A 13,205-nucleotide genomic window follows, 5' to 3' on the forward strand; every position below is an offset into this window, starting at 1 on the left:
TATGCACCTCTAAAACACGCAGTGATAAGACTGCAGGCAGCATACTCTAACTAGAACCAAACAATTTCTCTGAAGAAACCATTTAACATAGTAATCTGGAGTCCTAATTATTGCCAAAAAGATGTAGGAACAGATGCTGAAAAGCAACCTATAGTAACGGAGATATTGCGGAGTACCGGTAGTCAAGAATATTATTCTTACATCGTTTTGAGCGCAATTGAATTCAGAAGATTCAGAAAGTCACGTCTTCCTTGTCTCAGCCACAGAGTTGACAGCATCAGACAGTGAGAGAACGGACTTCTCGCATAGTTGTCACTTTGAGCAGTTCATCATAGTAAGTGTATTGGTATAGTTTTCAGCATAACGATTCAAGTTCACTCTTGCGTGCGGTTGCCATGATTTCTAATGACCGGTTCGGTCTCTCTGTTTGTTTTTATTAGCAGAGCTGCTACGCCCAGTTATCTTCTTTTCACATTACGTCTACCACGTCTTTCAGTTCATCTTTAGTTGTAAGTGAGTACTGTTGTAGATAGGGACAACTGTCTCCCTCTAATTTACACAGTGGTGTCTATCAGATTTCGAAATAAAGCATGTGATTGTTTATTAATCCTTTCAGTGTGGATTTCACATTTACGGTGGAGGTAGTGTCCTTTATGCTTCCACCTTTATGGCATTTTTTCTGGTGGCATTTTGATCTCGCATGTTTTTTTTCACACTTTCATGTCACTTTTGACCTTAAAAATAAGGTCATAAATCACAATCATGTCCAGCTGTTCCTCTCCAGCGTTTTTGAATTTAGAACTGCCAGTTAATATTGTTCACAAGTGAGTTTAATTTGAGCTACTAATTACAAATTAAGAAAATATTGCCATAGATTGTTGATACAATGTCATTTTTTTCAGTGCCCCTGAAGAAGGGAACCTCCCGAAATGCATTGGGCCTTTTTCTAAGTTGTGTTCTTTAATTTCATGTGTGTTCATTCTCTTTTCATAATCAACTCAGTATGTCAATTGTGTGATAATGTTTTCATAATCTCCATACAACATTTGATTTATTCATTATCATGCATAAATTTGTTTTTTGGAATTGTAATGAAAATGTATAGATTGAAACAATACAAGATCATCTTTTGCAAAAAGATCTTTTGAGTGATTACTCGGTTAATTAACAATGGATTAATATTTTATCATTGAAATACTTTATACAAGTAGTGCGTTTGGCATACTAGTGGAGTTTCCACCAGAGGTTGATCATTGATTAGGGCTGGCTGCCTTCCAACCAAACAGCACACACACACAGTTCAAACTTTGTTCATCAATAGAGTACTCCAGCATACAGAAGGGTGTGCGCAGGCAAATAATTCTTCGCTGTCCTTCATTTTAACACACCTTTTTGGTACACCACCTTTCAAAGATGCTACATCTTGTTTGCTGTAATATCAGTGTCCTACATCTCTCGATCCCCACTGCTCATCCCAGACACTCAGCTTTTCACATTAGGAGACATGGAAGCTCTCAAGCCCACCTGCAATACATGGAGTATGGGACCTATGGAAGGAGGGCTTACATCTCACAATATTTTCATTTGGTTTCAAACGCACAGTTGGAAAAAGTAGTGCTTGTCATTTAGTGTTTTTTTCTTTCCCTGCAGGACCAAAAGAAGAAACTGTAAATGACTTCTGGAGAATGATTTGGGAGCAGAACACTGTTACGATTGTCATGGTTACCAATCTGAAAGAGAGAAAGGAGGTAAATGCGAACTGAAACCTGCGACCTCTTAATTCTTATTTTTCTATCTTTTTTCTGCTTTACTTGACCTCAGTAAAGGCACCCTGACCTCCAGTTTATTGTTAAAAATGGCAAGAAGAGTTTTGCAACAGCTGCAATCATGATGGTAGTCAAATTAGTTATTGACTTAATTGGCACATATAAAAAATAATACTTTTTTAAAATCTCATTTTATTTGTTGAACACGCGGGGCATGTGCATGTCTACAGTGAGGCAGCTTCAACAATTTGCTAACCAGTCATGCTGACTAGCTTTTCATCTTGTACACTGGATGGTGTCAGCTGAGCCTTTAGATAAAATCACCCTGCATCAAATCAACATTAATCCTAATATCTTATTGCTTCCCTGTGCAAATAAAGATTCATTACTTCCTACAGTGAAGTGCAAAGTATCTGCCAATGCCAGCTAATGAGACTGGCTGATATTTTGCCTCAAGGGTTGAAACGTTGAATACAAATGCATTGGATTGACTTTTGTGCAAACCTTTGTAAGTCTGAGTGTAAATATATTGCCTTTAAGACTACTATGATTTGATTCAGCTTGGAAGTTCACTGTATTTAATGTGCATATTGTGTTTAGCATTTTTGCCCTACGCCATGAGCACACCACTGTTGCAATTATTTTGAGCACCTTCTATGTAGATACGTCCATATTAGAAGTAACCATCGAGGAACTCTCAGTAAATTGATTTATTACTAATGGAACAGAAATGCAGTTATCTCTTTACTCCTGAGGCAATGACTAGGACCCCTTTTAATTGACTCGCCCCCTTGTTAAAACTCTGTTCTAGGACATAGTTGTGTCTATGCTTAATTTGGCGATGTGATATCTTGTGGGTGTTCAAGGCTATGAATACAACCTGCTCCCAGCCTACAAAAATCAACATACTAGAGGCTCCGGGTGGTTGTAGCGTCATGCTAATATGTATGTTTATGGAATCTTTGGCATTAAGGAGATTGGATTGGAGTATTGTCACTGGATCAAGGCAATTGCCCAGAAATGTCTTGATGTCTTAAATGTCTATCTTCCACAGTAGCAGGGTGAAAGCATTGGACAAACCTTTCATGAGATGTTAACTTCTTAGACTAGGTTGAAGGAAAGTATCCTGAAAAGGCATTGAGACTTCAACTGTGTGGTGCCATTAAAGCCTCATCTGTTGATGGCCCTACCTACCTGCCTGATTAAAAACCCAAGCTTTGAATTTCCAAATCTTAGAACATGCTTTCGCTGTGATAGGAGAAGGGAAATCTTGTGGTGATAGTGAAATGTGACCTGGGCTCAGTACATGACTGAAAGTCATGTGATAAGATTGCCCTCGTGCATCCGAAACTGCTTCGATAACAAAAGGCCAAGCTGTATGTCTTTGAAGTTGCAGGCCCTTTCGTAGTTCTCTTCATCTCCAAGTTGCGGGCCCATCTCAGTCCTGTTCATGAGGCTGTTTCCACTGCTGTTCCACTTTCCTCTCAAAGTCCTCTGGTAAATCCAAGTGCAAGCAGAAAAATCGAAGTTGAACTTTACCTTATCCTGCCATTCTGGCACCAAAGTGATGTGAGTTACGCTGCCTCAAGGTCAGCGGCAACTGAGCTAATCCCTCAGTTCATACCAATGGGGCCCCTGGGTTTCCTGGGTTGTGCATCCCGCAGCAGATAAAGGCTTTTAAAGAGGTCATGCTGCAAATGTTCATTGTGCTTCCAGCTCCTGTGGTGCATCTGTAGGCACTACCAAACTAAAGGGGCTTTCATTCGATTTAAAGCTAGCGGGTCCCTCCCTGGCACTGTTTGCCCCTCATGGATCGGTTACGGGGTTGATACTGACTCCTGTACAGACTTCCATCCCAGCACAATATCCATGCTGATGCTGCGACCCCAGCACTGCTCCCAATGGTGCTGGTGGATGATCTGGTGCCTAAGTACATGTCAGATCCCAACCCGACTTCAGCTTGGCCTCAACCAATGTTGTGCTATCTGATTACAAAAGCCCAATATGTTGTCATGACTTCAATCCTGGGAGTCTACTGTATTGCACCTGTCAGCAGAGGCTTCATTCTCTTTTTGAATTCTCTCATTCTGACCTTGTGCCAGAGCAGGTTACACTCCATGTTAGTGGCGATGATATTGAGGATGAAGGTGGAGATGGAGGAAGAGTATGGATTGTTCCCTCCTCATTACACTGATGATGCATTATATATTGGTTTAGAAATCCCAGTGAGCTGGATACCAGCCCTGCCACAGAGCTTGACTCACCACATGGGCGAACAACTGAAGAAAGTGCCTTGTTTGCAGTTATAGTTTGGAGAGCAGCTGAAGTACTCCAAATATAGCTGCCCTCCATTGAGACAAGACATATGTTTTGACTGAACTCCTACAATCTGCTCCCTCACCATCTGAACCCCCTACCCTACTCCTAATTAATGATACCCTTACAGATACTTTAGAGGCTACCTGGTCAAAACCAAGTTCTCTCTCACCTCTGAGCAGGTAGATGACTAGATGTTCTAGACTGGTGCCTGTTGATTTAAAATATGTCACCAATCACCCCACTTCAGCAAGACCTCAACTAGCAAAGTGAACCTTAACTCATTTCCAACTAATCCTCTGCACAGAGAATCTAAAAGGATTGATGACTTTGGCAGACGTATGTTTTCCTGTTGGCACTGCGATCCATGAGCACACACTGTCTATTAGGCTGATGCACACATGCACTTCGGGACATTGAAGGCCATAACTTGCCTGCAATCCTGGATCCCCTGAGGGCCCTGCTCAGACAATATAGGACGCGTAGGGCGCTGCAAAGTATTATAACCTCCCTGGTCTTGATGCCACAGATTACATTGGCAGAGCATTCATTACTAGTGTTGTCCTATGTAGACTTGGGGTGGAGGAGGTCAACTGGTTTCTGAAGTGTAGTGCAGGCTTTGCAGATAGATACATCTTTTGATGAGTCTTTCTTCTTTGAGTCTTTCTTCTTTGTAGATAAGGCAGACTCCACTTTGAAATGCATTAAAGACAGCAGAACCTGCAACACATTCTGTCGCTAAACAATTTTCCTACATGTGCAGACAATTTATGGGCTATTCCAGGTAGCTGTTGGAAAGGCAGAAACTGCCGTCTCTGCTGGTAATGCTCCAAATATCCAGTCCTTTCTGGGCCCGAGGTGCGTAACTGTCCGACAGTGTGCAGGCTTTCCTCTTCCCCTCCTACAACAGCCACCAAACTGCTTACTGGTGCATGCTCACCAGTTAGATAGTATTAAGCACTTACTTGAAGGTTGGTGATCCAAGATGTCTGAAAAGTGGGTTGTGCAAATTGTTCAAGCGGGCTATGCCCTACCTTTTCTCTCTCACCCATCCAATATTCCTCCCACACAGGAATGAATTTCTGTAGGATATCTGTTGATGCTGCGACAGGTGGTATGCCTGTTGCTCGCCAAGGATGCCGTAGAGACAGTACTTGCAGGGACATTTACTGTCACTATTTCTTCATCCCAAAAAGGATAGAGGTGCCAGACCTATCTTGGACCCCGACCCCTGAATGCCTTTTCAAATATATATGGCTTACAATTACTTGGATCCTATTTGCCCTCGACCTCCCAGACTGGATGGTGTTCTTGGGCTTGAAGGCAACATATTTTCGTATACCCGTCCTGCAATCCCACGAATGTTATCTGCAGTTTAAAGTTGGTGGGAGCATTTTCAGTTGGCACTGCTCCCCTTCAGCCTCACCAGGGCCCATCAGGTGTTCATGAAAGCAAAGGCTGGAGTTGCTGCTGATCTTTGGAGGTCAGGAGTTCCTGTGTTCCTGTAGCTTGATAAGTAGCTTGATGAGTGGCTGTTTGTGTGCTTGCTGCAGTCAGTCATGAACCACATCCAGATAACCATTGCACTTTTAACACTGTTGAGTTCACTGTAAACGAGGGGCAGTCCACATGATTCCCTCAGAGGCTTACACTCATTGGGGTAATCCTGGCCACAGTTGAGTTCAGGGCCTGTTTCGCCAAGCAAGACGTCCAGGATATTTGGGCCATAATCCCTCTGTTTCAGGCTGGGGCCTGTATCCAGGTGTGTGGCTGTGAGCCTTCATAGCATTTTAGCTTTGTGCATCCTGCTCTGTCAACCAAGCAAGGTGGCACATGGGAGCTCTTCAGTGAAACCTTAAATCCAAGTGGGCCCACCCTCAGGGCCGCCTCCCTGACACAATTCAGGTCTCGGAGGAATCTGGTCAAGATTTGCAGTAGTGGCTGACGAATAACACTTTCCACTGTGGCAGCTCTGTCTCTCTCTCTCTCTCTCTCTCTCTCTCTCTCTCTCCTCTCTCTCTCTCTCTCTCTCTCTCTCTCTCTCTCTCTCTCTCTCTCTCTCTCTCTCTCTCTCTCTCTCTCTCTCTCTCTCTCTCTCTCTCTCTCTCTCTCTCTCTCTCTCTCTCTCTCTATCTCTATCGTCTCTCTCTCTCTCTCTCTCTCTCTCTCCTCTCTCTCTCTCTCTCTCTCTCTCTCCCTTTCTCTCTCTCTCCCTTTCTCTCTCTCTCTCTCTCTCTCTCTCCCTTTCTCTCTCTCTCCCTTTCTCTCTCTCTCCCTTTCTCTCTCTCTCCCTCTTCTCTCTCTCCTCTCTCTCTCTCCCTTTCTCTCTCTCTTTCTCTCTCTCTTTCTCTGTCTCTTTCTCTTTCTCTCTTTCTCTCTCTCTTTCTCTCTCTCTCTCTCTCTCTCTCTCTTTCTCTCTCTTTCCTCTTTCTCTCTCTCTCTCTCTCTTTCTCTCTCTCTCCTCTCTCTCTCTCTCTCTCTCTCTCTCTCTCTCTCTCTCTCTCTCTCTCTCTCTCTCTCTCTCTTTCTCCTCTCTTCTCTCTCTTTCTCTCTCTTTCTCTCTCTTTCTCTCTCTTTCTCTCTCTTTCTCTCTCTTTCTCTCTCTTTCTCTCTCTTTCTCTCTCTTCTTCTCTTTCTCTCTCTTCTCTCTCTTCTCTTCTCTCTCTCTCTCTTCTCTCTCTCTCTCTCCCCCCCCCCGTGGTGGTAGACACTTGCTGCTAGTTTGAAGGTTGGACTTGTGGGGTCGCCTCAGTAAGCAAAAGGCTCTGGACCACATAAGCTACATGTAGTACGGCAGCAAGCAAGGCATAGTTGGGTCCTGTGTCTGGAGACTGTTTCTCTGCAGGTGGCTAAAGTGCCAGGGCATATTTCGAGTTCCCAGTTGCCTAACTCAACGATTTTGCACTTTGGAGTTTCCGCAAGAACATTCTAAGAGCTTCTTTCAAGCTGATATAGAAAAAGACTCCTTTACACCTTCCTCCACTTCCTCTCCTGCCATGAATTCCTAAGATCATCAAACAATTAGGCCCAATCCATTCTCGAAGCTCCAGATTGGGTCAGGAGGCTGTGGTACCTAGAGCATATTTACAACAAGGGGTGGTGAGGGACAGAGTCTCTGAATTAAACAGAATACTCTCACCCAGTCAAGAGATCAGGGCTAGATCCAACACCGTTTTTTAGCTCACTGCACCATCCCAGTTTCAGAACCTGGCTGTATGCAAATTAGTCTGTTCCTGTCCCAGTGCATGATGGGAACAGGGCAAACCAAACTACAAAAGCCAATTCTTACACTGGGAAGGAAACAAGCTACCGGGGACCGGTTTCTGGCATTTCAGCCTCTTCGGCCCGGCTTGCTTGAATCCTGATGGTGCAATGAGCAAGGGACTCACATCTGAGCATACCCTTCCACGCTTAGGGTGGCAGGGTATACTCAGACATGAGTCCCTTTCTCACTGCTCCATCAGGATTCAAGCAAGCCGGGCCGAAGAGGCTGAAACGCCAGAAACCGGTCCCCGGTAGCTTGTCTCCTTTCTGGTAAAGAATTGGCTTGGTAGTTTAGTCTGCCCTGTTCCCATGATGCACTGGGCCAGGGACAGACTGATTTGCATATAGCCATGTTCTGAGCTGGGATGGGGCAGTGAGATAAATAACGGTGATGGATCAAGCCCTGATCTTTGGACTGGGTAAGAGTGGTCTGCTCAATTCAGACACTCTGTTCATCACCACCCCCTTTTGTAAATCGATTTTGGCCACTATAGGTGTGGCAGGGTATACTCAGACATGAGTCCCTTTCTCACTGCTCCATCAGGATTCAAGCAAGCCGGGCCGAAGAGGCTGAAACGCCAGAAACCGGTCCCCGGTAGCTTGTCTCCTTTCTGGTAAAGAATTGGCTTGGTAGTTTAGTCTGCCCTGTTCCCATGATGCACTGGGCCAGGGACAGACTGATTTGCATATAGCCATGTTCTGAGCTGGGATGGGGCAGTGAGATAAATAACGGTGATGGATCAAGCCCTGATCTTTGGACTGGGTAAGAGTGGTCTGCTCAATTCAGACACTCTGTTCATCACCACCCCCTTTTGTAAATCGATTTTGGCCACTATAGGTGTGGCAGGGTATACTCAGACATGAGTCCCTTTCTCACTGCTCCATCAGGATTCAAGCAAGCCGGGCCGAAGAGGCTGAAACGCCAGAAACCGGTCCCCGGTAGCTTGTCTCCTTTCTGGTGGGATGGGGCAGTGAGATAAATAACGGTGATGGATCAAGCCCTGATCTTTGGACTAGGTAAGAGTGGTCTGCTCAATTCAGACACTCTGTTCATCACCACCCCCTTTTGTAAATCGATTTTGGCCACTATAGGTGTGGCAGGGTATACTCAGACATGAGTCCCTTTCTCACTGCTCCATCAGGATTCAAGCAAGCCGGGCCGAAGAGGCTGAAACGCCAGAAACCGGTCCCCGGTAGCTTGTCTCCTTTCTGGTAAAGAATTGGCTTGGTAGTTTAGTCTGCCCTGTTCCCATGATGCACTGGGCCAGGGACAGACTGATTTGCATATAGCCATGTTCTGAGCTGGGATGGGGCAGTGAGATAAATAACGGTGATGGATCAAGCCCTGATCTTTGGACTGGGTAAGAGTGGTCTGCTCAATTCAGACACTCTGTTCATCACCACCCCCTTTTGTAAATCGATTTTGGCCACTATAGGTGTGGCAGGGTATACTCAGACATGAGTCCCTTTCTCACTGCTCCATCAGGATTCAAGCAAGCCGGGCCGAAGAGGCTGAAACGCCAGAAACCGGTCCCCGGTAGCTTGTCTCCTTTCTGGTAAAGAATTGGCTTGGTAGTTTAGTCTGCCCTGTTCCCATGATGCACTGGGCCAGGGACAGACTGATTTGCATATAGCCATGTTCTGAGCTGGGATGGGGCAGTGAGATAAATAACGGTGATGGATCAAGCCCTGATCTTTGGACTGGGTAAGAGTGGTCTGCTCAATTCAGACACTCTGTTCATCACCACCCCCTTTTGTAAATCGATTTTGGCCACTATAGGTGTGGCAGGGTATACTCAGACATGAGTCCCTTTCTCACTGCTCCATCAGGATTCAAGCAAGCCGGGCCGAAGAGGCTGAAACGCCAGAAACCGGTCCCCGGTAGCTTGTCTCCTTTCTGGTAAAGAATTGGCTTGGTAGTTTAGTCTGCCCTGTTCCCATGATGCACTGGGCCAGGGACAGACTGATTTGCATATAGCCATGTTCTGAGCTGGGATGGGGCAGTGAGATAAATAACGGTGATGGATCAAGCCCTGATCTTTGGACTGGGTAAGAGTGGTCTGCTCAATTCAGACACTCTGTTCATCACCACCCCCTTTTGTAAATCGATTTTGGCCACTATAGGTGTGGCAGGGTATACTCAGACATGAGTCCCTTTCTCACTGCTCCATCAGGATTCAAGCAAGCCGGGCCGAAGAGGCTGAAACGCCAGAAACCGGTCCCCGGTAGCTTGTCTCCTTTCTGGTAAAGAATTGGCTTGGTAGTTTAGTCTGCCCTGTTCCCATGATGCACTGGGCCAGGGACAGACTGATTTGCATATAGCCATGTTCTGAGCTGGGATGGGGCAGTGAGATAAATAACGGTGATGGATCAAGCCCTGATCTTTGGACTGGGTAAGAGTGGTCTGCTCAATTCAGACACTCTGTTCATCACCACCCCCTTTTGTAAATCGATTTTGGCCACTGTAGGTGTGGCAGGGTATACTCAGACATGAGTCCCTTTCTCACTGCTCCATCAGGATTCAAGCAAGCCGGGCCGAAGAGGCTGAAACGCCAGAAACCGGTCCCCGGTAGCTTGTCTCCTTTCTGGTAAAGAATTGGCTTGGTAGTTTAGTCTGCCCTGTTCCCATGATGCACTGGGCCAGGGACAGACTGATTTGCATATAGCCATGTTCTGAGCTGGGATGGGGCAGTGAGATAAATAACGGTGATGGATCAAGCCCTGATCTTTGGACTGGGTAAGAGTGGTCTGCTCAATTCAGACACTCTGTTCATCACCACCCCCTTTTGTAAATCGTGGTACCTAGAGCAAGCATAAGCATCTGTCCTCTAATCAGGCTACCACTGCAAGAGGACCTCCGGTCCCAGGAGAAGGGCAGAGTACTCATCCTGAATCATATACCTTAATGCTGGGAGACTGAGTGGAGGTGGTTACCCACTTTCAGTCAGCTGCCTGACATGGTAGACCTTATCACTACCACCACATACCCTTCCATTAAATCAGTCTACGCTGGGCACTGGGGCAAGCTTGGAACCTGATATGGTACTTGGGTTTAGTTTGTTCTTGCTCAGCATGGCTTTGCAGTGAGCACTGCAAAAGGTTTTGTAGCCCTTTCTGCCTTTTTCCATTTGCTGGACCAACAGTGCTTTTAGGTTTGGATCACCTGTTGTGATAAGGTTTCGTAAACATTTGACACTCATGTTCCCTCCCAAACAGTTTGTGATGTCACTGTGGACGATCCTCATGTGTATATCTTTCAAGCCTATGCAAAACTGCTTGCTGAGTCTCCTAGCCTTGATGTCTTTTTTCCTCACTGAGCACATGAACTAGTCATGTAAGTTGACTGTCGACTGAAAATGCACCCACTCTACACCATGTTTTTCCAGATAAATTGGTGCTGAGGTTTCGGGCAACCATCCTACTAAAAATAGAGAATCTATTCCAAGTGAGCCAATCCATAACTCTACCAGTGTTTATCTCTGATCCCCCCCCCCCCACCCCTCCACACACACACACCTTATTCCCCTCCAATCAAAAGGGAAGTAGCTTCACCGGTTGGACTCCATAAGGGGTTCCAATTTTTACAGAGATCATAGCTGGTACCATCAAGTGAACAATCAACTTTTTGTGGGGTTTACTGAAGCAAAAAAAGGGGAAGTTGATGCATTAGAGGTGCATGATTCTCTGCATTAAGATCAGCCGGGTTCTGTAAGACCGAGCTTTCTCATGCTGGGTTCTGCAATACTTTTTTGTCTGAGCGCACACAACCAGATCCTACACCTAATGTGAGGACTTCCATCGAAAGAGCAGGTTGATTACTTTCATTAATGCTCTTTCTAGCAGATACTCTCTGCCACATGTTATTTGCTACCAGTCTACCTCCCGATTCTGTGGAGTAGCCTCTTTTTAAGCATATAAAAAGCTACAGCACATTGGTAACAATAGTTCATGCTCTACGTCTGTGGGCACGGTAAGGGAAAATACATGAAATTTATGTTGAGTTATGAGGTGGCGATTTTATATGGCTGTGTTCAGTCACTCCGGGGCAGCAAAGTTTTAACAAAGAGTCACACAACACCACCTAGCAGTGCTAGAGCAAGGCTACAGAAAATCTCTGGCTCAGTATGGCGCCTGGACGATATTTCAGGAAGGTGAATATGTGGTTAGTTTCCACCAGAAAGAAAGTTACTGAAGGTAAGTAGCTTGTTCTTCATTCCTCCTGTGATGCAGCCTGGTGTATGTTTTGCTTACCTCCTTAACATAACCTACTTCTCCCTGGAAATATCGATGCTAAGGTATTGCAATTTAGAAGTTCTTCTGAACAAGTCTTTGGGGTTAGCCTAAAAAAATAAGTGTTTTCCTGGTCTTTTTGTGTACAGCAAGTGAACTGAATATCAGTCATCATTGAATGTCCTTTCTAATTTGATTGGTTTGCTTAACTGCATGTATACCAATCTCCCTGTCAAAAGAAGTCTCTTGTACCTTCTCTTTTCATTTGAGATGGCTTCTGATTTAGTGACATATGCCTGGACCTCACACTTAGCAATTGTCCAATTCCACGCCTTTTCGCAATTTAAATGAGTGCTTCAATTAAAAAAAAATCATCACACACCGTTTACTGTTAAAGCAGTATAGCTGTATATTTATAATGTTGTGGTTCATGCTTTCATTAGCTTGTACATTTTTTATTTTGCAGTGCAAATGTGCTCAGTATTGGCCAGATCAGGGCTGCTGGACATATGGAAATATTAGAGTTTCGGTGGAAGATATGACTGTGTTGGTCGATTACACAATTCGGAAGTTCTGCATTCAGCAGGTAGACTTTTGTTTGTTCATTGAATATTGAGATCTCATTCCAGGAGTTGTAGAGAGAAGATTTAATCGGTCACAGTGTGCTTTAACCATTATTCATCATCTATGTGCTACAGTAATGTTTGTTCTGTTCAGGAGTACAAAGTGCTTTTTCAAAACAGTTAAATACAATTTGCTATATTTATATTTTAAATATAGCAGTTGTTTTGAGAATGTGTAAAATTACAAGGGATAAATGAATAAGGGAATTGAGCAATACTGATTGCATACAATTCTAAATAAGAAATATTCATGATTAATTACAGTGGGTTGCCTATGAAATCTCAAAATGGTATTACCCCAAAAATACATTATCCTTTGATATATAATGGCCTACTTTATTTCGCTGTTTGATTTAAAGAGATTTGTCAAATGCTTAATCATGACTCGCTATTTGTCTTTCATAAATGATTGCATAACTCCTGTCATAACCTGCTCCAGTTGTCTAGACCTTGTGTGACCACTTCTCTGCAAAAGCACCTCCACTTCAGATACCTATAATTTCCCGATTGTACTTGCCCGTTACCGGCTATTGTCACATGTCAGACAAATTCCTTGCTGTTAGACCTGTCCAGTCATGTCTTCTGGGCCCTACTGTACCATCAATTCACATACTCTGTCGTCTTTTCACAGCCAGTTTGACCCTTTGGTTGGACACCAGCTCTCCTATTCCCTTTCCCTGCTATTTCTTCCATACAGCAAAGCGTTCCTGATTTATGGTGTTTTTGCAATACACCATCTTTTCCTGACTCCTGCTATGCGATCTTCACATGCTCGGTGCGCCCCGATATTTTCTTTACCCCTGAGGGGTTGACTAAGGCTGATTTAACTTGGGTGAAATTAAATTTCATCAAGTCTTGTGAGACTGAGCGGGAATCTGAAGAAATAGGTAAACCTACGGTTAGGGCTCATTACTTGCTCATCTCATCCTTAACCATGCAACCGTATCTTTCTATTGTTACGATCCCCTTCCACAGATGGTTACTGACAAAATTTCGGCTTAACCAA

General features: G+C 44.5%; 1 protein-coding gene across 3 annotated transcripts in view; it reads left to right on the forward strand.

Annotated features, from left to right (window-relative positions):
* Nucleotides 1–13,205, forward strand: part of PTPRA (protein tyrosine phosphatase receptor type A) — a 906,420-nt gene that overhangs the window by 557,984 nt on the left and 335,231 nt on the right. For all 3 annotated transcript variants that reach the window (XM_086964286.1, XM_086964287.1, XM_086964288.1), the window contains 2 exons: nt 1,651–1,748; nt 12,043–12,162. In XM_086964286.1, the coding sequence (XP_086820412.1) occupies nt 1,651–1,748; nt 12,043–12,162 (218 nt within the window). The remainder of the gene's footprint in view (nt 1–1,650; nt 1,749–12,042; nt 12,163–13,205) is intronic.

This window comes from Lissotriton vulgaris, chromosome 3_2 (assembly GCF_964263255.1).
Source record: "Lissotriton vulgaris chromosome 3_2, aLisVul1.2, whole genome shotgun sequence".
Taxonomy (NCBI): domain Eukaryota; kingdom Metazoa; phylum Chordata; class Amphibia; order Caudata; family Salamandridae; genus Lissotriton; species Lissotriton vulgaris.